This window comes from Dendrobates tinctorius, unplaced genomic scaffold, assembly GCF_039654945.1.
Source record: "Dendrobates tinctorius isolate UK_male_01 unplaced genomic scaffold, ASM3965494v1 ptg000172l, whole genome shotgun sequence".
In the NCBI taxonomy this organism is placed as follows: domain Eukaryota; kingdom Metazoa; phylum Chordata; class Amphibia; order Anura; family Dendrobatidae; genus Dendrobates; species Dendrobates tinctorius.
In genome coordinates, this window is record NW_027361839.1 from 2,190,296 (window position 1) to 2,217,168 (window position 26,873).

At 57.3% G+C, this 26,873-nt stretch overlaps 1 protein-coding gene across 2 annotated transcripts in view; it reads right to left on the minus strand.

Moving 5' to 3' along the window:
* Window positions 1–8,570: 8,570 nt before the first annotated feature.
* Window positions 8,571–26,873, minus strand: part of IGSF3 (immunoglobulin superfamily member 3) — a 47,126-nt gene continuing 28,823 nt past the window's right edge. For both annotated transcript variants that reach the window (XM_073551039.1, XM_073551038.1), the window contains exons 3-11: window positions 25,460–25,837; window positions 19,791–20,198; window positions 19,250–19,639; window positions 17,304–17,705; window positions 16,442–16,846; window positions 13,367–13,768; window positions 12,425–12,841; window positions 11,826–12,224; window positions 8,571–9,665 (exon numbers count right to left, since the gene is read on the minus strand). In XM_073551039.1, coding sequence (XP_073407140.1) covers window positions 9,415–9,665; window positions 11,826–12,224; window positions 12,425–12,841; window positions 13,367–13,768; window positions 16,442–16,846; window positions 17,304–17,705; window positions 19,250–19,639; window positions 19,791–20,198; window positions 25,460–25,837 — 3,452 coding nt within the window. In that variant the 3' untranslated portion in view covers window positions 8,571–9,414. The remainder of the gene's footprint in view (window positions 9,666–11,825; window positions 12,225–12,424; window positions 12,842–13,366; window positions 13,769–16,441; window positions 16,847–17,303; window positions 17,706–19,249; window positions 19,640–19,790; window positions 20,199–25,459; window positions 25,838–26,873) is intronic.

The window sequence follows — 26,873 nt, forward strand, 5'->3', positions numbered from 1 at the left end:
GTGTATTGGGGATCCTGTTACCTGAAGAGGAGGTGGTGAACTGGGGATCCTGTCACATGAAGGGGAGGTGGTGCATTGGAGATCTTGTCCCCTGAAGGGGAGGTGATGCACTGAGGATCCTGTCACATGAAGGGGAGATGGTGCATTGGAGATCTTGTCACCTGAAGGGGAGATGGTACATTGAGGGTCCTGTTACCTGAAGGAGTGGTGGTGCACTGAGGATCCTGTCACATGAAGGGGAGGTGGTGCATTGAGGGTCCTGTTCTGTGAAGGGGAGGTGGTGCCTTGGGGATCCTGTTCCCTGAAGGGGAGGTGGGGCATTGAGGGTCCTGTTTCCTGAAGGGGAGGTGGTGTATTGGGGATCCTGTTCCCTGAGGGGGAGGTGGTGCATTGAGGGTCCTGTTTCCTGAAGGGGAGGTGGTGTATTGGGGATCTTGTTCCCTGAAGGGGAGGTGGTGCATTGGGGATCCTGTTCAGTGAAGGGGATGTGGTGCATTGAGGGTCCTGTTACCTGAAGGGGAGGTGGTGCATTGGGGACCCTGGTACCTGAAGAGGAGGTGGTGCACTGAGGATCCTGTTACCTGAAGGGGAGGTGGTGCATTGAGGGTCCTGTGACCTGAAGGGGAGGTGATGCACTGAGGATCCTGTTACCTGAAGGGGAGGTGGTACATTGGGGACCCTGGTACCTGAAGAGGAGGTGGTGCATTGAGGATCCTGGTACCTGAAGGAGAGGTGGTGCACTGAGGATCATGTTACTTGAAGGGTATGTGGTGCATTGGGGATCCTGTTACCTGAAGGGGAGGTGGTGCGTTGGGGACCCTGTTATCGGAAGGGGAGGTGGTGCATTGAGAGTCCTTTTACCTGAAGGGGAGGTGGTGTATTGGGGATCCTTTTACCTGAAGGGGAGGTGGTGCACTGGGGATCCTGTCACATGAAGGGGAGGTGGTGCATTGGACATCCTTTTACCTGAAGGGGAGGTGGTGCGTTGGGGACCCTGTTATCTGAAGGGGAGGTGGTGCATTGAGAGTCCTTTTACCTGAAGGGGAGGTGGTGTATTGGGGATCCTGTTACCTGAAGAGGAGGTGGTGCACTGGGGATCCTGTCACATGAAGGGGAGGTGGTGCATTGGAGATCTTGTCCCCTGAAGGGGAGGTGATGCACTGAGGATCCTGTCACATGAAGGGGAGGTGGTGCATTGGGGATCCTGTTACCTGAAGGGGAGGTGGTGCGTTGGGGACCCTGTTATCTGAAGGGGAGGTGGTGCATTGAGAGTCCTTTTACCTGAAGGGGAGGTGGTGTATTGGGGATCCTTTTACCTGAAGGGGAGGTGGTGCACTGGGGATCCTGTCACATGAAGGGGAGGTGGTGCATTGGACATCCTTTTACCTGAAGGGGAGGTGGTGCGTTGGGGACCCTGTTATCTGAAGGGGAGGTGGTGCATTGAGAGTCCTTTTACCTGAAGGGGAGGTGGTGTATTGGGGATCCTGTTACCTGAAGAGGAGGTGGTGCATTGGAGATCTTGTCCCCTGAAGGGGAGGTGATGCACTGAGGATCCTGTCACATGAAGGGGAGGTGGTGCACTGGGGATCCTGTCACATGAAGGGGAGGTGGTGCATTGGAGATCTTGTCCCCTGAAGGGGAGGTGATGCACTGAGGATCCTGTCACATGAAGGGGAGGTGGTGCATTGGAGATCTTGTCACCTGAAGGGGAGATGGTACATTGAGGGTCCTGTTACCTGAAGGAGTGGTGGTGCACTGAGGATCCTGTCACATGAAGGGGAGGTGGTGCATTGAGGGTCCTGTTCTGTGAAGGGGAGGTGGTGCCTTGGGGATCCTGTTCCCTGAAGGGGAGGTGGTGCATTGAGGGTCCTGTTTCCTGAAGGGGAGGTGGTGCATTGAGGGTCCTGTTCCCTGAGGGGGAGGTGGTGCATTGAGGGTCCTGTTTCCTGAAGGGGAGGTGGTGTATTGGGGATCTTGTTCCCTGAAGGGGAGGTGGTGCATTGGGGATCCTGTTCTGTGAAGGGGATGTGGTGCATTAAGGGTCCTGTTTCCTGAAGGGGAGGTGGTGTATTGGGGATCCTCTTCCCTGAAGGGGAGGTGGTGCCTTGGGGATCCTGTTCCCTGAAGGGGAGGTGGTGCCTTGGGGATCCTGTTACCTGAAGGGGAGGTGGTGCCTTGGGGATCCTGTTACCTGAAGGGGAGGTGGTGCCTTGGGGATCCTGTCACATGAAGGGGAGGTGGTGCATTGGAGATCTTGTCCCCTGAAGGGGAGGTGATGCACTGAGGATCCTGTCACATGAAGGGGAGGTGGTGCATTGGAGATCTTGTCACCTGAAGGGGAGATGGTACATTGAGGGTCCTGTTACCTGAAGGAGTGGTGGTGCACTGAGGATCCTGTCACATGAAGGGGAGGTGGTGCATTGAGGGTCCTGTTCTGTGAAGGGGAGGTGGTGCCTTGGGGATCCTGTTCCCTGAAGGGGAGGTGGTGCATTGAGGGTCCTGTTTCCTGAAGGGGAGGTGGTGCATTGAGGGTCCTGTTCCCTGAGGGGGAGGTGGTGCATTGAGGGTCCTGTTTCCTGAAGGGGAGGTGGTGTATTGGGGATCTTGTTCCCTGAAGGGGAGGTGGTGCATTGGGGATCCTGTTCTGTGAAGGGGATGTGGTGCATTAAGGGTCCTGTTTCCTGAAGGGGAGGTGGTGTATTGGGGATCCTCTTCCCTGAAGGGGAGGTGGTGCCTTGGGGATCCTGTTCCCTGAAGGGGAGATAGTGCCTTGGGGATCCTGTTACCTGAAGGGGAGGTGGTGCCTTGGGGATCCTGTCACATGAAGGGGAGGTGATGCATTGATTGTCCTGTTACCTGAAGGGGAGGTGGTGCATTGTGGACCCTGTTACCTGAAGGGGAGGTGGTGTATTGGGGATCCTGTTAACTGAAGGGGAGGTGGTGCATTGAGGATCCTGTTACCTGAAGGGGAGGTGGTGCCTTGGGGATCCTGTTACCTGAAGGGGAGGTGGTGCCTTGGGGATCCTGTTAACTGAAGGGGAGGTGGTGCATTGAGGATCCTGTTACCTGAAGGGGCGGTGGTGCATTGGGGACCCCTTCACATGAAGGGGAGGTGATGCACTGAGGATCCTGTTACCTGAAGGGGAGGTGGTGCACTGAGGATCCTGTTACCTGAAGGGGAGGTGGTGCATTGAGGGTCCTGTTACCTGAAGGGGAGGGGGTGCATTGAGGGTCCTGTTACCTGAAGGGGAGGTGGTGCATTGGGGACCCTGTCACATGAAGGGGAGGTGATGCACTGAGGATCCTGTTACCTGAAGGGGAGGTGATGCACTGAGGATCCTGTTACCTGAAGGGGAGGTGGTGCACTGAGGATCCTGTTACCTGAAGGGGAGGTGGTGCATTGAGGGTCCTGTACCTGGAGGGGAGGTGGTGCATTGAGGGTCTTGTTACCTGAAGGGGAGGTAGTGTATTGGGGATCCTGTTACCTGAAGGGGAGGTGGTACATGGGGGTCCTGTTACCTTAGTCTCTGACCCATTCCTTTCCTTAGGGAGGAAGGGCACCATTGGCTTCATCTGACCAGGGCACCCAAATGCCTAGTCCCGGCCCTTACTGCAGAGCAGGGCTGGCATGGGTTCCTCTCCAGATGACATCATGGATGACCTCAGAGATGTTTGACAGTGAGACGCCGACCTCCGGGCCGTGTGAGGTCAGCCTGAAATTACAGAGACTGGCATCTTATCAAGGCTCAGATCCATGGAGGCCCGAGACGACGCGTCAGCCATGCAGAGGGTCAGTCAGAGTCCCGTCCTGAACAGAAGCCTCCATGGCCCATCCTCATACAAGCATTGTGGATACAGCTGACCCCCCGCCATGGCTGCCGATGACGGAGCCCCATGGAGCCTCGCACATAAATCCTCTTTGTTTCTGCCGTTGAATATTTCATCATCAGGGAGTGTCGGGGCCCCCGGGGGCCGATATCTGAACAGATCACTTCTCCTCGTAATTACATGTATTTTGCTTCAAGGTTATGAGGGAAAGGACTGGAGCGGCCGGGAATGTATATTGCGCAGATCTCGCACGGTGATCATTAGCTATTCATAACGCAGCATCGCGCTCGACAACACGACCGCGGGCGACGCACTGACTGATCCCCGGAGATCCGGACGCACTGTTTGGTCTGAGGGAATGGTGGTGGCATCAATCCTCTATTCTAGGAGGCTGTGCGGTGACTGATGGTTTGGAGCACCCTTCAGATTCCTGCAGGCAGGGGGCGCTCTCTGAGTCGCGCTCCCATCCATGTTACCGCTGTACCCTTTGGTGCCGACCGCTGTCAGGTTGTAAGGCTACACGCACACATTGCAGATTAGTCGGCGGAATTTTCAGCACAAAATCCGAAGCTCTTGGCAGAAACCGCAGGTGAAAACGCTCGCTGATTTCCTGCAGATTGTAATGCGTCTTTGTTGTGCGGATTTGGAATCTGTACATCTTCTCGGAGAGAGAAAGACACACAGAGAGAGAGATGAAGAGAGAGACCCACACACAGAGAGAGAGAGGCAGAGACACACTGTCTCTCTCTGTGTGTGGCTCTCTCTGTATCTCGCTCTCTGTGTGTCTCTGTCTCTCTCTCTCTCTGAGACACACAGAGAGAGAGATACAGAGAGAGAGATACAGAGAGAGAGAGAGAGATACAGAGAGAGAGAGAGAGAGAGAGATACACAGAGAGAGAGAGCTGGAGAGAGATACAGAGAGAGGTGGAGAGAGATACAGAGAGAGGTGGAGAGAGATACAGAGAGAGGTGGAGAGAGAGAGAGATACAGAGAGAGCGCGAGATACAGAGCGAGAGAGGGAGAGAGAGGGCTAGAGGGAGAGAGTGCAGGCTGGATATCTGCCACCAATGACATACAGGAAAGGGCTGTAAAACACGTCTGAGCGTGGAGAGGTGATAATCAGGAGCAGCTATCTGCACAACAGAAGAAAGACTCTGCCGCGTGAAAACTGGAGGCCAAACATGATACAAGGCTGCACATACAGCAGGTACGGAAAGTATTCACACCCCTTTACATTTTTCACTCTTGGTTTCATTGCAGCCATTAGGTAAATTCAAAAAAGTTCATTTTTTTCCTCATTAATGTACACTCTGCTCCCCATGCTGACGGAAAAAACAGAAATGTAGAAATTTTAGCAAATTTATTAAAAAAGAAAAGCTGAAATATCACATGGTCATAAGTATTCAGCCCCTTTTCTCAGTATTGAGTAGAAGCTCCTTTTGAGCTAGTACAGCCATGAGTCTTCTTGGGAATGATGCCACAAGTTTTTCACCCCTGGATTTGGGGATCCTCGGCCATTCTTCCTTGCAGATCCTCTCCAGTTCCGTCAGGTTGGATGGTGAACGTTGGTGGACAGCCATTTTCAGGTCTCTCCAGAGATGCTCCATTTGGTTTAGGCCAGGGCTCTGGCTGGGCCGGTCTGGAATGGTCACAGAGTTGTTCTGAAGCCTCTCCTTTGTTATTTTAGCTGTGTGCTTAGGGTCATTGTCTTGTTGGAATATGAACCTTCGGCCAAGTCTGAGGTCCAGAGCACTCTGGAAGAGGTTTTCATCCAGGATCTCTCTGTACTTGGCCGCATTAATGTTTCCTTCAATTGCAACCAGTCATCCTGTCCCTGCAGCTGAAAAACACCCCCATAGCATGAGGCTGCCACCATGTTTCACTGTAGGGATTGTATTGGGCAGGTGATGAGCAGTGCCTGGTTTTCTCCACGCATACCGCTTAGAATTATCACCAAAAAGTTCTATCTTCACCTCATCAGACCAGAGAATCTTATTTCTCATAGTCTGGGTGTAATTCATGTGCTTTTTAGCAAACTCTATGCAGGCTTTCATATATCTGACACTGAGGAGAGGCTTCCGTTGGGTCACTGCCATAAAGGCCCGACTGGTGGAGGGCTGCAGTGATAGGTGACTTTGTAGAACTTTCTCCCATCTCCCTACTGCATCTGTGGAGCTCAGCCACAGTGATCTTGGGGTTCTTCTTTACCTCTCTCGCCAAGGCTCTTCTCCCACGATTGCTCAGTTTGGCTGGACGGCCAGGTCTAGGAAGACTTCTGCTGGTCCCAAACTTCTTCCATTTAAGGATTAAGGAGGCCACTGTGCTCTTAGGACCCTTGAATACTGCAGAAATTCTTTTGTAACCATGGCCAGATCTGTGACTTGCCACAATTCTGTCTCTGAGCTCCTTGGCCAGTTCCTTTGGCCTCATGATTCTCATTTGGTCTGACATGCACTGTGAACTGTGAGGTCTTATATAGACAGGTGTGCGCCTTTACAAATCAAGTCCTATCCGTGTAATTACACACAGCTGGACTCCAATGAAGGAGTAGAACCATCTCAAGGAGGATCACAAGGAAATGGACAGCATGTGACTTAAATATGAGTGTCTGAGCAAAGGGGCTGAATACTTATGACCATGGGAGATTTAAGTTTTTCTTCTTTAATAAATTTGCTAAAATTTCTACATTTCTGGTTTTTTTCAGTCAAGATGGGGTGCAGAGTGTACATTAATGAGAAAAAAAATTAACTTTTGTGAATTTACCAAATGGCTGCCATGAAACAATGAGTGAGAAATGTAAAGGGGTGTGAATACTTTCCAAACCCACTGTATGTGCAGCCAGTATAACCTGGGCATCTCCTTTATATAATGATATATGTACAGCTGGTGTAACCTGGGTATTTCCTGTATATAATATATATGTACAGCTGGTATAACCTGGGCATCTCCTGTATATAGTTATATATGTACAGCCGGTACAACCCGGCCATCTCCTGTATATAATTATAAGTGCAGCCGGTATATAATTATATACAGGAGATGCCCAGGTTATACCAGCTGTACATATACATTATATACAGGAAATACCCAGGTTACACCAGCTGTACATATATAATTATATACAGGAGATGCCCAGGTTATTCCAGCTGTACATATATAATTATATACAGGAGATGCCCAGGTTATATGTACAGCTGGTGTAACCTGGGCATCTCCTGTGTATAATTATATAAGTGCAGCCGATATATAATTATACACAGGAGTTGCCCAGGTTATACCGGCTGTACATATATAATTATATACAGGAGATGCCCAGGTTATACCAGCTGTACATATATATTATATACAGGAAATACCCAGGTTACACCAGCTGTACATATAACCTGGGCATCTCCTGTATATAATTATATAAGTGATTTTATACAGATAGTCTTCATATAATCGGAGGGGGGAGCTGTAGCTTCAGTTATTCTCGTTTTGAAGTGTGAGACCCTGACACAGCCCGCTCACACACTGATCACCCACAGAGAAGGAGTCAATTACGTGTGGCGTTTCCCAGTCAAACCAAAGACCAGAAGGAGGATATGGAGGACCCCGTCTCAGAATCTTACCCCAGCGGGAATTTGGGCAGGATCTACAAGATCACATGAGAGAAGCTGGAGCTGTCGGCTATGCTGATGTGCACAAGGATGGCACGGGGATTGTGGAGTTTGTTCTGAAGGAAGACGTGGAAACTGAATGATACAAAGTTTGCTCTCATGAAGGTGAGACCTCCAACATTAATGTCTCTGCTTAAAGACCTGCTGATGGACTGTCCCCAATAAGTGGAGAAGGATGATATGGAAGCCTATCACATCTGGCTAATTAAGATGGGGAAGGTACATGACGACACCGCATTGTATCTAAACTATCCAGACATTTATTATCAGTAGGCCAGGAGACAATACTATTGTTTCAACATTGATTTGAGTAGTTTTGGCTGCAGATTGTCTGCTGTCTTTGGAGGACACAGACACAGGGTAATTGAACAATAGACGTTTGCTAATATGTTGAATACACATTGTATAAGTCAAGCGAGTGTGCTGACCTGCAAAAGAGAGAAGGACGATCCATGCAGATTGACTAAATACTCAACAATGAGCGTTAAACTCATCCCACCTCCCCCCTGACCTGTGGATGATGACCTGAACCACAGATGTGGGTATAAAAAGGGATTCCCATTCTTCTCCAAGGGGAGACACTTCACAGAACCACAGCCAGGAACGTTCTACATGACAGTAGCTCATGGCGTCATAGCTCCAACTGAAGGAATACAGAGCTGCTCCACTGACCATCACTGAACCCACGGAGAGGTGCAGAGAATTTAGGCTGTGACAGTTGGGTCATTGGGCCACGTAGATCAATGGACTTTCCACAGTGTGAGAGCCCGCAAAAGGCGGGGTGCCACAGACGAGGAGGAGCAGCTCTTCATATGGCAGTCACGTCACCCCGGCGCTGCCCGCTCACACCGTGACCACCCCGGCGCTGCCCGCTCACACCGTGACCTCCCCGGCGCTGCCCGCTCACACCGTGACCTCCCCGGCGCTGCCCGCTCACACCGTGACCTCCCCGGCGCTGCCCGCTCACACCGTGACCTCCCCGGCGCTGCCCGCTCACACCGTGACCACCCCGGCGCTGCCCGCTCACACCGTGACCTCCCCGGCGCTGCCCGCTCACACCGTGATCATGCGCAGACAAGGAAATAACAGAACACAGACTTTACTGTCAAAGATCATAAAAAACAAGCTCAGTGCAACATATCACAAGCTGGCGGAGACGGGCGGCGGTGGCAGCGAGCGGCGGGCAGCAGTCGCTCTCAGGTTTTGGTTCCAGTCCTTTAGTAACCATTTCACACCCAGTGACCAGATTAACGAGGAAGCAGGATTTTATAAAAAGGAAGACGGAGTCCAGCAGGGGGCGCCTCTGTACACAATCCAACCACTGCCTTCCATTACTGAATCATCCTGAGCCACCAGATTCAAGATGGCTTCTCCGTGGGCTCGCAGAGAGGAAGACTGGGCTACCTGACCGCCTGATGCCCACCAATAACACTTTCACTCCTGGAGTGTAATATTAAAAGTTCGGTCCTTCGGTGGCGCCGCGGTCCAGCACCGACCCATAATCCAACAGTGCAACATAGAAACATACAGAAATATCAAGGGTTAAAAACGATATGTATAAAATACCATCCACGGGCAGAGCGGGCACATACAATGGCATCATGTCTGTACCCACCTAGAGGCGGGAAGAGCAGCGGGCCCTCGGGGGCCACAGACCGGTCCTGGTGGGTGAAATGCTTAGAGAAATGATACAATATCTTCCTGCTGAGTCTGTGCCTCCCCCCACTGCCAGAGCAGGGGGCAGTGCCAGCGCCTCCTCCCAGAAAGGTGGCACAAGCCCCGTGGGCAGCAGCGGGCAGCCGGCGGGGCAGATATACAAAGCTGCGGTGCAGTCCAGGGGAAGGGTCCGGTGCCGGCACAGATGCCCCCGGCTCGCTCTGCCCACGTTCCCCTTGGCTGAGATGAGCATGGCTGCAGGAGCGCAGCTCTAGTCAATGGTGCCCGGGTGGATGCTGAGCACCGGCGGCTCCAGGCAGGTGGGCGAGTAGTTCAGGTGCGGCTCCTTGATCCACAGCAGCGGCACGCCGTTCTTGCCCTCGCCCGTCTTACCGGACGGTCGGCTGCGGAACCTGACGAGGAGGATGGTGATGATGAGGATGCCAAAGATGGGGAAGGGGTAGAAGAAGACCAGGTAGAAGAGCGCGTCATTGGCGCAGATGAAGGACTGCAGCGTGGACTCTACGGGAGAGAGAGCACGGGTCAGACAGCAGCCCAGCATCACGCGGAGGAGGCGTGCTGTACTCCAGCCACATCCAGAGCTGAACGCACACGGGTCAGACAGCAGCCCAGCACCACGCGGAGGAGGCGTGCTGTACTCCAGCCACATCCAGAGCTGAACGCACACGGGTCAGACAGCAGCCCAGCATCACGCGGAGGAGGCGTGCTGTACTCCAGCCACATCCAGAGCTGCACGCACACGGGTCAGACAGCAGCCCAGCACCACACGGAGGAGGCGTGCTGTACTCCAGCCACATCCAGAGCTGAACACACACGTGTCAGACAGCATCCCAGCACCACGCGGAGGAAGTGTGCTGTACTCCAGCCACATCCAGAGCTGAACGCACACGGGTCAGACAGCAGCCCAGCACCACGCGGAGGAGGCGTGCTGTACTCCAGCCACATCCAGAGCTGAACGCACACGGGTCAGACAGCAGCCCAGCACCACGCGGAGGAGGCGTGCTGTACTCCAGCCACATCCAGAGCTGCACGCACACGGGTCAGACAGCAGCCCAGCACCACACGGAGGAGGCGTGCTGTACTCCAGCCACATCCAGAGCTGCACGCACACGGGTCAGACAGCAGCCCAGCACCACGCGGAGGAGGCGTGCTATACTCCAGCCACATCCAGAGCTGCACGCACACAGGTCAGACAGCAGCCCAACACCACACGGAGGAGGCGTGCTGTACTCCAGCCACATCCAGAGCTGAACACACACGTGTCAGACAGCATCCCAGCACCACGCGGAGGAAGTGTGCTGTACTCCAGCCACATCCAGAGCTGCACGCACACGGGTCAGACAGCAGCCCAGCATCACGCGGAGGAGGCGTGCTGTACTCCAGCCACATCCAGAGCTGCACGCACACGGGTCAGACAGCAGCCCAGCACCACGCGGAGGAGGCGTGCTATACTCCAGCCACATCCAGAGCTGCACGCACACAGGTCAGACAGCAGCCCAACACCACACGGAGGAGGCGTGCTGTACTCCAGCCACATCCAGAGCTGAACACACACGTGTCAGACAGCATCCCAGCACCACGCGGAGGAAGTGTGCTGTACTCCAGCCACATCCAGAGCTGCACACACACACACGGGTCAGACAGCAGCCCAGCACTACACGGAGGAGGCGTGCTGTACTCCAGCCACATCCAGAGCTGAACGCACACGGGTCAGACAGCAGCCCAGCACCACGCGGAGGAAGTGTGCTGTACTCCAGCCACATCCAGAGCTGCACGCAAACGGGTCAGACAGCAGCCCAGCACGCACACGGAGGAGGCGTGCTATACTCCAGCCACATCCAGAGCTGCAAGCACACGGGTCAGACAGCAGCCCAGCACCAGGCAGAGGAGGCATGCTGTACTCCAGCCACATCCAGAGCTGCATGCACATGGGTCAGACAGCAGCCCAGCACCACACAGAGGAGGCGTGCTATACTCCAGCCACATCCAGAGCTGCAAGCACACGGGTCAGACAGCAGCCCAGCACCACACGGAGAAGGTGTGCTGTACTCCAGGCACATGCAGAGCTGCAAGCAGACAGGACACACAGCAGCACAGTATCACACGGGACAGACAGCAGCGCAGCGCCATGCAGAGGAGGCATGCTCTACTCCAGTCACATCCAGAGCTGCAAGCACATGGGTCAAACAACAGCGCAGTACCACGCGGAGGAGGTGTGCTATACTCCAGTCACATCCAGAGCCGATGGCCATTGTCCACTGCCGAGAGTCAGGACAAAGCGACCCAGCTATAAAACATACACTCACAGGACGGCATCCAGAAGAGATACGGGGCAGCTCGGGAGGTGAATAGAGGATAAGACATGATGTGAGTGCAGCTCTGGAGGTGACTGGAGCATAAAGACCTGAGTGCAGCTCTGGAAGTGACTGGAGCATAAAGACCTGAGTGCAGCTCTGGAGGTGACTGGAGGATAAGATACATTGTAACAGCAGAATAGTGACTGCAGCTCTGGAGGTGACTGGAGCATAAGACCTGAGTGCAGCTCTGAGAGTGCAGCTCTGGAGGTGACTGGAGCATAAGACCTGAGTGCAGCTCTGGAGGCTGATGTAGCAGGCAGAGCTCAGCTGGACCCCGTGCCCTCCCTCGGTGCCCGTCACTTACCCTTGCTCTGCACGGTGACCCATCCCACCAGGCTTTCGTCCTGTGCCAGCAGGTACCAGTCGCCGCGGGGCCCCATCATCCATTCCTGGATGGAGCAGGTGTAGTTGCCGGTGTCGGCCGGGCCGGCCTGCGGGACCCTCAGTTTGTACATGGTGGGTGAGAGCTGGATCTGCTGCAGGCGGCCCTCCCAGCGTGGGGTGAGCGGGCTCCACACCCCGGAGCGGTCGGTGGTCAGGACGGCCTCAGCCCCTTGTCCCCGAGTGCCGCTGAGGAACGACCAGGACACGGCCAGCTGGGAGCCGGGCACGGAGCGCGACAGGATGGTGCAGTCCAGGGAGAAATGGCCGCCAGCCGCCACAGAGATATTTTGGGGCGCCGTGTCCAGCTGCAGGTCCGCGTCTGTGGGAGACAACACGGGGTTAAGTGCTGAGACGTAATCACCGATAATGGACGGGTCTGGGACACAGGAGAGCTGCGGCTGTCAGCGACCGGACCTCACACTCCTCACAGCTGAGGGGCTGCTACAATGTGTCCTGAGAGAAAGCGCGGCGCTGACACAATGTAACAGATGGGCGGTAACACAGGATGGCGGCACTCACCTGGGCGCCGCACACTGACGTAGGTGGCGGCTGAGCGCTCGTCTGCCCGCTTGTACCAGTGTCCCCGAGGGTCCTGCAGCCACTCCTGCACCCGGCAGCTGTAGGCCCCGCTGTCCTGCTCCTCGGCCCGCTGCAGGGTGAGCGCGTAGAGCCCGGGCGACGGCTGGGACAGGTGGAGGCGGCTGGGCAGCTCCCCGCTCCCTCGCTCTTCATCCTCATCGGGGGGCAGAGTCATCCCATCTGGGGAGAACCGCGCCACCGTCCTCCTCTCTGGCTCCCCGGCCCTCCACACCAGCCACTCCAGGGACAGGCGAGACTGCGGGCGGCTGCGGTTCAGCACCTGGCACATCACCGCGAAGCTGTCCCCCTCCAGAGAGGAAAGATTCCGGGGGAGCGGGTCCACCTGCAGGTTGTCATCTGCGGAGGAGGAGCACGCGAGTCGGACACCAACATCGTACGCTGCTGACTGGCACCCCCCATCGTACGCAGCCGACTGGCACCCCCCCACATCGTATACCGCTGACCGGCACCCCCCCACATCGTACGCCGCAGATTGGCACCCCCCATCACATACCGTCGACTGGCACCCCACATCGTACGCCACCGACTGACACCCCCCACATCGTATACCGCTGACTGGCACCCCCTCCCCCACACCGCATGCCACCGTCTGGCACCCCCCACATCGTACGCCACCAACTGACACCCCCCCCATTGTATACCGCTGACTGGCACCCCCGCCACACATCGCACGCCACCGACTGGCACCCCCCCACATCATATGCCGCCAACTGGCACCCCCCCACATTGTATGCCGCCAACTGGCACCCCCCCACATCTTACCTCTCTAACTGGCGCCGCTGCCTGGTGCCAGCTCCCTGATTAGCACGTGACCTTCCCCATACACCTCTGCCCGCACTGCGATCACCACCCGTTTCTCACCTGGCATTTTCACGTTGACCTCTGTCAGTCCGGACGCGTCCTTGGCCAGCTGGTACCAGGCCTGGTTGGGGTCCAGCACCCACTCCTCCACCTGGCAGTAGTAGTCTCCGCTGTCCTCCCGTCGTGCCCCTAGCAGGGTGAGGGTGTAATGACCAGGAGTCAGTTCCTCCAGCTGCAGCCGATCCTTTAGATCCGCCTCCTCGGCATAAGTGCCGTACTCCATGCCTGTACCGCTGCGCACAATCAGTTTTCCGTCTGTCCCCGAGGGTTCCTGAGCGAACCAGAGCACTGAAAAGCGGGCATCGGGGCTGCTCTGTGCCCGCACTGTACAGGAAAGGGTCACCGCCGATCCCTCCAGCACCGCCACCGAGCGTTGCCCCTTACTGATCTGCAGTCGTGACACTGAAAGAAAAGAGACGGCGGTGAGGACCCAGCATCCACAAATACGACCCACCGACCTTCACTGCACTACAGACTCATGTGGCGGGCGTCCGCATGGCCGGGGCGACCTCGCGGCGGGGAGAGCAAGCATGGCCGGGGCGACCTCGCGGCGGGGAGAGCAAGCATGGCCGGGGCGACCTCGCGGCGGGGAGAGCAAGCATGGCCGGGGCGACCTCGCGGCGGGGAGAGCAAGCATGGCCGGGGCGACCTCGCGGCGGGGAGAGCAAGCATGGCCGGGGCGACCTCGCGGCGGGGAGAGCAAGCATGGCCGGGGCGACCTCGCGGCGGGGAGAGCAAGCATGGCCGGGGCGACCTCGCGGCGGGGAGAGCAAGCATGGCCGGGGCGACCTCGCGGCGGGGAGAGCAAACATGGCCGGGGCGACCTCGCGGCGGGGAGAGCAAGCATGGCCGGGGCGACCTCGCGGCGGGGAGAGCAAGCATGGCCGGGGCGACCTCGCGGTGGTGGTGGGGGGTTAAGCAGACCAGCTCAATCTCAAGGCATGGGGGAAGGGACTGGGGTGACCTCACGGTGGGGGGTGGTCCAGGCAGTGTCAAGGCGATCTTGAGGCATGGAGAGCAGGCAGGGTCGGGTCGACCACGCTGAACTTGCCCTTCCTCATCCCCTCCTGGCGCCTGCTCATCACTCCGTCTTCCGGACTCTTCACTCCCGTTGTCCCAATTATTCTTTTCCCGACAGATACCGGGACACGCAGACTGCCATCACCTCCCTCCTAGGCAACAGTAACTAAGGAGATACGCGTTTCCAGGGAAACCACAGGCACAGAGTCCCGAGGCGTGGGCGTACGGGCGGAGGACAGTGCGGAAAGGGAGAGATCAGAAAATACAGAGAACTGAACTGCGCCTGATGTTACGGAGAGTCAGCGGACCCCACCCACAATGAGACCTCCACATCATGAGACCCCACAGATGGAGGGACCCATAGAGGCGATGTATAGACACCCACCGCTGATTTTACAGCGAGTTTGGAGTGCGTGGGGCCTATCCTCCTGGGTGGGGCCTATCCTCCTGGGTGGGGCCTATCCTCCTGGGTGGGGCCTATCCTCCTGGGTGGGGCCTACCCTCCATATCTCTAATAATCATGAGTGTCTCCTCAGTGGCAGCGCAGCAAATACGTAACATGGCAGAACCGCAACATTCAGGGGAGCACGACTGCTGGCTGCCTGTGTACGAGCTGTTGAGAGGGGGAGACGTGAGGGGCGGCACAGAGAAGGGGGAGGGAGAAGCGAGGGGCGGAAGAGAGGAGAACAGAGACAGAAAGGGCTGCACCAAGAGGGGGAGGGACATGCAACGTGCAGCACAGGGAAGGGGGAGAGGCAAGGGGTGGCGCAGAGGGGGTAGATGTAGTAGCAAGGTACAAAGAGGGGGGAGCGATCAGTGGGGCGGCACCGAGAGGGGGGGGGGGGGGGAGAGGTCAGTGGGGCGGCACAGAGAGGGGGGAGAGGTCAGTAGGGCGGCACAGAGAGGGGGGAGAGGTCAGTAGGGCGGCACAGAGAGGGGGGAGAGGTCAGTAGGGCGGCACAGAGAGGGGGGAGAGGTCAGTAGGGCGGCACAGAGAAGTGGGAGAGGTCAGTAGGGCAGCACAGAGAAGTGGGAGATGTCAGTAGGGCAGCACAGACAGGGGAGAGAGGTCAGTAGGGCGGCACAGAGGGGGGGGGGGAGAGGTCAGTGGGGCGGCACAGAGAAGTGGGAGAGGTCAGTAGGGCAGCACAGACAGGGGGGAGAGGTCGGTAGGGCAGCACAGAGGGGGGGGAGAGGTCAGTAGGGCAGCACAGACAGGGGGGAGAGGTCGGTAGGGCAGCACAGACAGGGGGGAGAGGTCAGTAGGGCAGCACAGACAGGGGGGAGAGGTCGGTAGGGCAGCACAGAGGGGGGGGAGGTCAGTGGGGCGGCACAGAGAAGTGGGAGAGGTCAGTAGGGCAGCACAGACAGGGGGGAGAGGTCGGTAGGGCAGCACAGAGGGGGGGGAGGTCAGTGGGGCGGCACAGAGAAGTGGGAGAGGTCAGTAGGGCAGCACAGACAGGGGGGAGAGGTCGGTAGGGCAGCACAGAGGGGGGGGAGGTCAGTGGGGCGGCACAGAGAAGTGGGAGAGGTCAGTAGGGCAGCACAGACAGGGGGGAGAGGTCGGTAGGGCAGCACAGAGGGGGGGGAGGTCAGTGGGGCGGCACAGAGAAGTGGGAGAGGTCAGTAGGGCAGCACAGACAGGGGGGAGAGGTCGGTAGGGCAGCACAGAGGGGGGGGGGTCAGTGGGGCGGCACAGAGAAGTGGGAGAGGTCAGTAGGGCAGCACAGACAGGGGGGAGAGGTCGGTAGGGCAGCACAGAGGGGGGGGGGGGTCGGTCAGTGGGGCGGCACTTGGGAGGGGGGGACGTCAGTAGGGCAGCTGGTTGCTGTAGGGGCAGTGTACATTGCACGGTGTATATCTAGGGCAGGACACCTGTGTGTGGCTACAGGTAGCAAAACTAGTGATGTCACCCTCCCCCCCTGCCCATGCATGTGCGCTTGGCTTCTCTCCCGTCAACGGAGGGAGTATATCTGGATTTACCAGTCTGACGGAGAACGCCGCGCCTGGCTCCCTCGCACACTCTCCCTTGCTGTGTGACGGCGGGGGTCTCACCTGGCCGCTGGACTCGGATCTCCAGCAGGTTGGACGCCCTCTCCGCCAGGCGGCTCCAGCTGGCATTGTAGTCTCTCCTCCACAGCTCGGCCACACACTGGTACTTGCCGGCCTCGGACTCGCTGGCCCGGCTCACGCTCAGGCGCACGTTGTGGCTGGAATCCCCTTTCTCCACAATGCTCCGACCCCGGAAGTTTCCAGCCCGCTCTCCCCACTGCACCCCGCCGGAGCGGCTGAATGTCACCAGGTCGTGGGTGTCCCCGCCACTGGCCGGTTGGAATCGCCAGGTCACAGAGATGCCCACCCAGGGTGGATAGTGAGGCTTCAGGATACACTGAAGGTCGAAGGAATCATAGTAGCTGACGCCCGGGGTGCGGGAAATGGCCGTGACCGAAAAACCAGTCTCTGGAGGAAGAGGAAGGTGAAAATCAGGAAAAGCCAGCAATGTGCTGAAATACTCTGTGCTGCAGTGATCGCAGGCACCTTTAGTGTGTAACTCTTAGTCATCGACTTCCTATAAGAGCGGCACACTCCTCTCCTGAAATACTCTGCACTGCTGACACTAGTGCGCCATCGCCACGAGTCACATAATTGGCGGTCACATGGCGGTGGTGACACTGTCAGTGAGGTGCGGGGGGCGTCACTGCTCGCAGTTACTCAGCCGCGTCTGTCACTTACACGTGGCACACGCCATGGAGCCGCACCAGTGACTACAGAGATGCGCCAGGGGACATCGCCAGCGCTGCAGTCACACCCAGAGCTGCAGTACGAACCCCTATCACACTCCGGGGTGTCAGCTGTGAGGGTGTACGGAGTAATGACAGCTCTGGCTGTGAGTGGAGGAGAGGCTGCAGTGACTCACCCAGGATGGTGACATCCACGCTGGTCTTGGCGGACCGCTCGCCCAGCCGCTGCCAGTCTCCGTCATAAGTCGGCAGCCATTCCGTCACACGGCACTCGTACGAGCCGGCGTCCTGGTGCTGACTGCTCTCCAGCTCTAGCGTGAAGGTGTCGGAGCCAGACCTCACCATCCGCAGAGCTCCAGTAGCGGCCCGTTCTCTGTATGCCTGGCTGGCCCAGGTCACGCCGTCCCGATCCTGCTGGATCACCTCTCTCTGGCGGCTCTGCGAGTCCTGGAGGTGCCAAGAAGCGGAGATGCGGCTCTGCGGCCCATACAGCGAGGCCACCAGACAAGTCAGGAAAACGCGAGAGCCCTCCAGGACCGAGCTGGAATTCGCCACCACTGTTACTGTCACCGAAGACCCTGCAAGAGAGGAGAACCATGAGGAACCATCCCAAAATACGGAGAATGCCGGTCTCGAGTCACACCAGGCCACAGAGAGCGGGTCCAAAACCGACTCTGTGGCAGAGGCTTGCTCGCTTGTGGGTGCCGAAGACCATGGCAAGGACTCTCTCGTGGGTGCCGTGGCAGGGCCTCGCTCACAGGGGCCGACGGCCGTGGCTCAATTGCTTGCAGGGGCCAACGGCCATGTCTCGCTCGCAGGGGCCAACCGCCACGGCAGGGGCTCGCTCGCAGGTGCTGATGCCACGGCAGAGGCTCACTCACAGGAGCTGATGATAAGGCAGGGGGCGCGCTCGCAGGGGCTGACTCGCAGGGGCTGATGCCAGGGCATGGTGCTCGCTCACAGGGGCTGATGCCACGGCATGGGGCTCGCTCACAGGGGCTGACGCTATAGCAGGGGCTCGCTCGCAGGGGCTGATGCCACGGCATGGTGCTCGCTCACAGGGGCTGATGCCACGGCATGGGGCTCGCTCACAGGGGCTGATGCCACGGCATGGGGCTCGCTCACAGGGGCTGATGCCACGGCATGGGGCTCGCTCACAGGGGCTGATGCCACGGCATGGGGCTCGCTCACAGGGGCTGATGCCACGGCATGGGGCTCGCTCACAGGGGCTGATGCCACGGCATGGGGCTCGCTCACAGGGGCTGATGCCACGGCATGGGGCTCGCTCACAGGGGCTGATGCCACGGCATGGGGCTCGCTCACAGGGGCTGATGCCACGGCATGGGGCTCGCTCACAGGGGCTGATGCCACGGCATGGGGCTCGCTCACAGGGGCTGATGCCACGGCATGGGGCTCGCTCACAGGGGCTGATGCCACGGCATGGGGCTCGCTCACAGGGGCTGATGCCACGGCATGGGGCTCGCTCACAGGGGCTGATGCCACGGCATGGGGCTCGCTCACAGGGGCTGATGCCACGGCATGGGGCTCGCTCACAGGGGCTGATGCCACGGCATGGGGCTCGCTCACAGGGGCTGATGCCACGGCATGGGGCTCGCTCACAGGGGCTGATGCCACGGCATGGGGCTCGCTCACAGGGGCTGATGCCACGGCAGGGGCTCGCTCACAGGGGCTGATGCCACGGCAGGGGCTCGCTCACAGGGGCTGATGCCATGGCAGGGGCTCGCTCACAGGGGCTGATGCCACGGCAGGGGCTCGCTCACAGGGGCTGATGCCACGGCAGGGGCTTGCTCACAGGGGCTATGGCAAAGGCTCACTCACAGGAGCTGATGCTATGGCAGGAGGCACGCTCGCAGGGGCTCGCTCACAGGGGCTGATGCCACGGCAGGGGCTCGCTCACAGGGGCTGATGCCACGGCAGGGGCTCGCTCACAGGGGCTGATGCCACGGCAGGGGCTCGCTCACAGGGGCTGATGCCACGGCAGGGGCTCGCTCACAGGGGCTGATGCCACGGCAGGGGCTCGCTCACAAGGGCTGACGGTTGTGGCAGCGGTTTGCTCCCAGGGGCTGCATCAGGGTGGAGGTGGGCTGTGGAGGTAACTTACTCAGGAGGGACACAGTGATGGGGATGTTCTTGGGCCTCTTGCTGTCGCGGTCCGCCATCTCTCCAGACGCCGACCTTTCTCTCTCTGTCACTCTGCAGTTGTATTTGCCGCTGTCTTCGGGGCGAAGCCGGTAGATGCGCAGTGAGAAGACGCTGTCACTTTCCCGGGCCACGCGCAGCTCTCCTTGACTCTCTCGGTGGCTGTAGTCTCCCGTGAGCGTGGCCACTCCGCCGGGGCTCAGACTGGCGATTAATGAGCTGTTGAAGGCCCAGGAAACCGCAAATATACGATCCGCTGCGTTCTGAGCCTCAATTATGCACCGCAGCTCCGCGCTCTCTCCCGCGCTGTACGAACGGCGGTCCGTCTCCAGCCGCACATTGAAATCCTTATCTACAGGACAGAGATGGATCAGGTAAACGATATATCCTATATACCCCAGCTCCTACTGCTGCTGACAACCTGTATACATGTGAGCGGTGCATTATTACGGTTGGTGGTCTCGCCAGACCTTGTATGTGCTGAGGGGTTTAGCAGTTCTTACCTGTCGCCTGGATGATGACCTCTGATCCCTCGGAGCGCTTGCGTGTCATAGGGTACCAGGATCCGTCGGGGTCCTGTATCCACTCGGTTCCTTGGCAGTAGAACTCGCCCTGGTCGGACGGCTGCAGGTTGTGCACGGTGAGGCGGAAGGTGCTGTTCCCAACCTTGTCCAGCCGGACGTCCCCCACTGAGTGGCGCTGGGTGTAGGATGAGCCGGGGCCCAGGGCGAAGTCCCGGCTCAGAGAGACGACCTCGTCTGTTTGCTCGCTGGTTTTGCGGTACCAGGACACTGAGAGATGGGCATGCTGGGCCGTGCTGTGCGACACCTCACACGAGAGCTGCAGAGAGCCGCCCTCCACCTTCTGGAGGGTCTGAGCCGAGGACGAGACGAGCAGCGTGTCAGGAATCACTGCGAACAGAAGCGGCGAGGTCAGTGGGGAGAGCGACGCATACAGGGGGCAAGCCTACCCATAGATAATGGGAACCACCAGGACCTCCCCAAAACTGACCCGCAAAACCATCCGCTCTATGAAAAATAGTGAAGACCTTCAACAATCAGTAAGCAGTAATAGTCCAGAGTGGTCCGGAGCAGGTGACAGAACAGTGAGGGGTCCCGGAGAGGAGATGACAGAGGGCAGAGAGTGGTCCGGAGGAGGAGGAAAAGGAGGAGGACATAGAGGGGTCCCCAGGGGGAGGTGACAGAGGGCAGCGAGTGGTCCGGAGGAGGTGGAGGTGACAGAGGGCAGCGAGTGGTCCGGAGGAGGTGACAGAACAGTGAGGGGTCCCGGGGAGGAGATGACAGAAGGCAGCGAGTGGTCTGGAGGAGGGGGAGGTGATAGAGGGCAGCGAGTGGTCCGGAGGAGGGGGAGGTGACAGAACAGTGAGGGGTCCCGGGGAGGAGATGACAGAGGGCAGTGAGTGGTCCGGAGGAGGAGGAAAAGGAGGACATAAAGGGGTCCCAAAGGGTAGGTAACAGAGGGCAGCGAATGGTCCGGAGGAGGGGGAGGTGACAGAGGGCAGCGAGTGGTCCGGAAGAGGGGGAGGTGACAGAGGGCAGTGAGTGGTCCGGAGGAGGGGGAGGTGACAGAGGGCAGTGAGTGGTCCGGAGGAGGGGGAGGTGACAGAGGGCAGTGAGTGGTCCGGAGGAGGAAAAGGAGGACAAGCAAGGCGTCCTGAGGAGGAGGAGGAAAAGGAGAACAGCAAGGGGTCCTGAGGGGGAGGAGGAAAAGGAGGACAGCAAAAGGTCCTGAGGAGGAAGACACAGGGTGTCTGGCATAAGCCTACTGAGTTGGGTTGTGCCACGCATACAAGTACAGAAGGTCAGGAATAACAATGGACTGTGAATAGCATATGGTGGAGTCCCAGGAATATTGATGGACACTCTGTAGCGGTGTATGAGCGGCTTTAGGCCTTTGGGACATGATGAAATCAGGGGCCTGGACTATGGTGGGTTAATGCATTGGAGGATAAGACGACAATTATGTAGGAGAAAAGAGGGCGCAGTAAGGAGGGGGGGGGTGAAGAGGGCGCAGTAAGAGAGAAAGAGGGTGTAGTAAGGGGGGGAGGGTGTAGTAAGGGGGGGAAAGAGGGTGCAGTAGGGGGGAGAGAGCACAGTAAGGTGGGGGAGAAAGAGTGCAGTATGGGGGAGAAAGAGGGCGCAGAAGAGGGAAGGTGATGGGAGGTGAGAGCACAAAAGAGGGAAGGTGATGGGAGGTGAGGGCACAGAAGAGGGAAGGTGATGGGAGGAGAGAGCACAAAAGAGGGAAGGTGATGGGAGGAGAGGGCACAGAAGAGGGAAGGTGATGGGAGGAGAGGGCACAGAAGAGGGAAGGTGATGGGAGGAGAGGGCACAGAAGAGGGAAGGTGATGGGAGGAGAGGGCACAGAAGAGGGAAGGTGATGGGAGGAGAGGGCACAGAAGAGGGAAAGGGCACAGAAGAGGGAAAGGGCACAGAAGAGGGAAAGGGCACAGAAGAGGGAAAGTGATGGGGGGAGAGAGCACAAAAGAGGGAAGGTGATGGGAGGAGAGGGCACAGAAGAGGGAAGGTGATGGGGGAGAGGGCAAAGAAGAGGGAAAGGGCACAGAAGAGGGAAAGGGCACAGAAGAGGGAAAGTGATGGGGGGAGAGAGCACAGAAGATGGAAGGTGATGGGAGGAGAGAGCACAGAAGAGGGAAGGTGATGGGAGGAGAGAGCACAGAAGAGGGAAGGTGATGGGAGGAGAGAGCACAGAAGAGGGAAGGTGATGGGAGGAGAGAGCACAGAAGAGGGAAGGTGATGGGAGGAGAGAGCACAGAAGAGGGAAGGTGATGGGAGGAGAGAGCACAGAAGAGGGAAGGTGATGGGAGGAGAGAGCACAGAAGAGGGAAGGTGATGGGAGGAGAGAGCACAGAAGAGGGAAGGTGATGGGAGGAGAGAGCACAGAAGAGGGAAGGTGATGGGGGAGAGGGCACAGAAGAGGGAAAGGGCACAGAAGAGGGAAAGGGCACAGAAGAGGGAAAGGGCACAGAAGAGGGAAAGGGCACAGAAGAGGGAAAGGGCACAGAAGAGGGAAAGTGATGGGGGGAGAGAGCACAGAAGATGGAAGGTGATGGGAGGAGAGAGCACAGAAGAGGGAAGGTGATGGGAGGAGAGAGCACAGAAGAGGGAAGGTGATGGGAGGAGAGAGCACAGAAGAGGGAAGGTGATGGGGGAGAGGGCACAGAAGAGGGAAGGTGATGGGAGGAGAGAGCACAGAAGAGGGAAGGTGATGGGAGGAGAGGGCACAGAAGAGGGAAGGTGATGGGAGGAGAGAGCACAAAAGAGGGAAGGTGATGGGAGGAGAGAGCACAAAAGAGGGAAGGTGATGGGAGGAGAGAGCACAGAAGAGGGAAGGTGATGGGAGGAGAGGGCACAGAAGAGGGAAGGTGATGGGAGGAGAGGGCACAGAAGAGGGAAGGTGATGGGGGAGAGGGCACAGAAGAGGGAAAGGGCACAGAAGAGGGAAAGGGCACAGAAGAGGGAAAGGGCACAGAAGAGGGAAAGTGATGGGGGGAGAGAGCACAAAAGAGGGAAGGTGATGGGAGGAGAGGGCACAGAAGAGGGAAGGTGATGGGAGGAGAGGGCACAGAAGAGGGAAGGTGATGGGGGAGAGGGCAGAGGAAGAGGGAAAGGGCACAGAAGAGGGAAAGGGCACAGAAGAGGGAAAGTGATGGGGGGAGAGAGCACAGAAGATGGAAGGTGATGGGAGGAGAGAGCACAGAAGATGGAAGGTGATGGGAGGAGAGAGCACAGAAGAGGGAAGGTGATGGGAGGAGAGAGCACAGAAGAGGGAAGGTGATGGGAGGAGAGAGCACAGAAGAGGGAAGGTGATGGGAGGAGAGAGCACAGAAGAGGGAAGGTGATGGGAGGAGAGAGCACAGAAGAGGGAAGGTGATGGGAGGAGAGAGCACAGAAGAGGGAAGGTGATGGGAGGAGAGAGCACAGAAGAGGGAAGGTGATGGGAGGAGAGAGCACAGAAGAGGGAAGGTGATGGGGGAGAGGGCACAGACGAGGGAAAGGGCACAGACGAGGGAAAGGGCACAGAAGAGGGAAAGGGCACAGAAGAGGGAAAGGGCACAGAAGAGGGAAAGGGCACAGAAGAGGGAAAGGGCACAGAAGAGGGAAAGGGCACAGAAGAGGGAAAGGGCACAGAAGAGGGAAAGGGCACAGAAGAGGGAAAGGGCACAGAAGAGGGAAAGGGCACAGAAGAGGGAAAGTGATGGGGGGAGAGAGCACAGAAGATGGAAGGTGATGGGAGGAGAGAGCACAGAAGAGGGAAGGTGATGGGAGGAGAGAGTACAGAAGAGGGAAGGTGATGGGGGAGAGGGCACAGAAGAGGGAAGGTGATGGGAGGAGAGGGCACAGAAGAGGGAAGGTGATGGGGGAGAGGGCACAGAAGAGGGAAGGTGATGGGGGAGAGGGCACAGAAGAGGGAAAGGGCACAGAAGAGGGAAAGGGCACAGAAGAGGGAAAGGGCACAGAAGAGGGAAAGGGCACAGAAGAGGGAAAGGGCACAGAAGAGGGAAAGGGCACAGAAGAGGGAAAGGGCACAGAAGAGGGAAAGGGCACAGAAGAGGGAAAGGGCACAGAAGAGGGAAAGGGCACAGAAGAGGGAAAGGGCACAGAAGAGGGAAAGTGATGGGGGGAGAGAGCACAGAAGATGGAAGGTGATGGGAGGAGAGAGCACAGAAGAGGGAAGGTGATGGGAGGAGAGAGCACAGAAGAGGGAAGGTGATGGGAGGAGAGAGCACAGAAGAGGGAAGGTGATGGGAGGAGAGGGCACATAAGAGGGAAGGTGATGGGAGGAGAGGGCACAGAAGAGGGAAGGTGATGGGAGGAGAGGGCACAGAAGAGGGAAGGTGATGGGAGGAGAGGGCACAGAAGAGGGAAGGTGATGGGGGTGAGGGCACAGAAGATGGAAGGTGATGGGAGGAGAGGGCACAGAAGAGGGAACGTGATGGGGGAGAGGGCACAGAAGAGGGAAAGTGATGGGGGAGAGGGCACAGAAGAGGGAAAGTGATGGGGGAGAGGGCACAGAAGAGGGAAAGTGATGGGAGGAGAGAGCACAGAAGATAGAAGGTGATGGGAGGCGAGAGCACAGAAGAGGGAAGGTGATGGGAGGAGAGGGCACAGAAGAGGGAAGGTGATGGGAGGAGAGAGCACAGAAGAGGGAAGGTGATGGGAGAGGGCAAAGAGGAGGGAGGGTACTGTGGAGGGGGTGTTGGAGGAGATACTTTATCAGCCTGGATACATTGTAGCATTACTGCTCTTGTGCTCACAGAGGATTGAGCAGAGCAGCCACCATTGTGTGAGGAGCAGGACAAGGTCGGGGCAGGTTTCCATTTTCAGGGTATAAACATTGACTGACATCAACGATAGATCTTGAGCTGGTGATGAGCGGAGGCCGAGTAATAGAATATTCCAGAACCTTCCATGATACAGTTATTAATATTGCATGCCCCTTTAATGTCTGCAGAGATCTCGCCGTTCCTTTCAGCCCCTGTGTCCTGGTATAACAGCGGCAGTCTCGGGCACAGGTGCGGACACTGGTGCTGCCACCAGCCCCATTCATTATTCTGGAGGGTCTCTTCCAGCTGATCTGCTGCAGCTGTCGGCCATCTGCCCCCTGCGGCTCACATCTTACACCAGAGTCCCCCTGAGCTTGTCTCTAAAAGCCGCTGCCGGGGGTGGGAAGTGTTCCAGAAAATGTCCCATTAACTATTCATGTGGCAGCTGGGAAAGCAGAGGCAGCGGGGGGGGGGGGGGGGGGGAGGGGTCCCCCACGTGTAGCCTGCGGGATGTGAGTGATGGGGGCAGCGAGGGACGCTGGGGGCAGAGACACTTCCACAGCTCATATTTACTGGATGACCTGTAGCCCCCCGATGCCCCAACTAATGGATCATAATTACTTCTGCTGGGATTACCACCTCTTCCGCCCAGTGGTCAGGCCACTCCACGTCTTATGATTAGTTAAGCAGAAATGTATTTGTGTGGAGCGAGCGGAGGATGGAGGAAACCGCAATCAATAGCCGGACGTCAGGAGACAGAGCAGCCATTAGCGGTACGCCAGGCGGGCAGCGCGGAGCCCCTGGGGCAGGCAGGATGGCAGAGCCCATAACTATCCAGTACTGAGCACCGTCACCAGTTCTTACCCTTCAGGTTGACTTTGGAGCTGTAGCTGCCGTAGAACTTGGGGTCGGTGTTGGGCGTGTGACACTCGTACTCTCCAGCGTCCCGTTCCTGCAGCTGGCGGATGTGGAGGACGGTGTAATCGCCCGCCAGCCTCTCTATGTAGATGTCCCCACGGCTGACGCGCGAGCTGTAGATGGCGTAGGAGAAGCCGGGGTCTTTGGTGCTCACGATCTGGACCTCCCTGTCGGGGGCAATCGGCAGGTAGATGGAGAACTGGAAGTTCTGCTCGGAGGGGCCCTGGAAGCCACTGACCTTACACCAGATGGTAACATCGGAGCCCACGGTGCGGTACAGGGGCCCCTGCTGGACAGTCACCTCCCGCTGAGCCCAGGAGACACCTGTCAGGAAGATACAACATGGAGAGTTACATCCGGTGACCGATGCCAATCATTTACAGTAAATATTCCGCCAACCTCTCTCCGCCACCCCGCTCTCCAGGATGAAGCCTAAATCACATTTCATTTCCTGGCACATTAATACTCTGCCCACACAACAGACAGCTACGCCGTGCCAGGATGCCAGCAAGTGCAGAGCAAGGAGAAGGGTGAAGCCAAGAGGGTGCCAGGGGTCACGGAACATACATGACCCTGTATACGTCGTAGGTGGGGTCATGGATGATATATGACCCTGTATTGGCCGTGTATGGGGTCATGGATCATATATGATCCTGTATGCACTGACACAGCATTGTATCTTAATTAACCAGACGTCTAATTTCACTAATCCGGGAGGAATTGACTGTTATCGATATGTTGACTTTTGAATTCGTGGATTTGCTCTTCAGTTTGTCAAGAACCATACACTGTTGTCATATGAGTCTTAATGTTGATTTTGATACTTTTGAATCGCTGATGTTTTCCTCTTGTACCAGCTCCTACAGCTTATAGTCTGCTATCTTTGCAAGACAGTGATGCAGGGTCAATGAACAATGGATGTTTGCTTGATATGTTGAATGACCATTGTGTGGATCCTGTGGCTTGTTGACTTGCAAAACAGAGGAGTAAAAACTATGCAAATTGATTAAAATAGTCAAATAATGCGAGTTAACCTCCTCATGTTTTCCTCTTGACGTCTGTATGATGGCTTGAAGGACAACAGTTGTGAGCTATATAAGTGGGATATGCCTCTAACAATATACATCCAAAGAACCAAAGACTCTTTACAAAACCACAGCCAGGAACACTCTACAGGACAGCAGCCAGATCATGACGAGGGACACAGATTTGACATTCATTCCAGCCGAAAAATTACAGATCTGCTCTATTGACTATCACTGAATCCATGGATACGTTTGGGGTAGTCAGGATTTGAACCCACCGTTTACCTGGCGCCATGGAGATGTTCGGAGAAACCAGGTCACCTGGCCTTGTACCT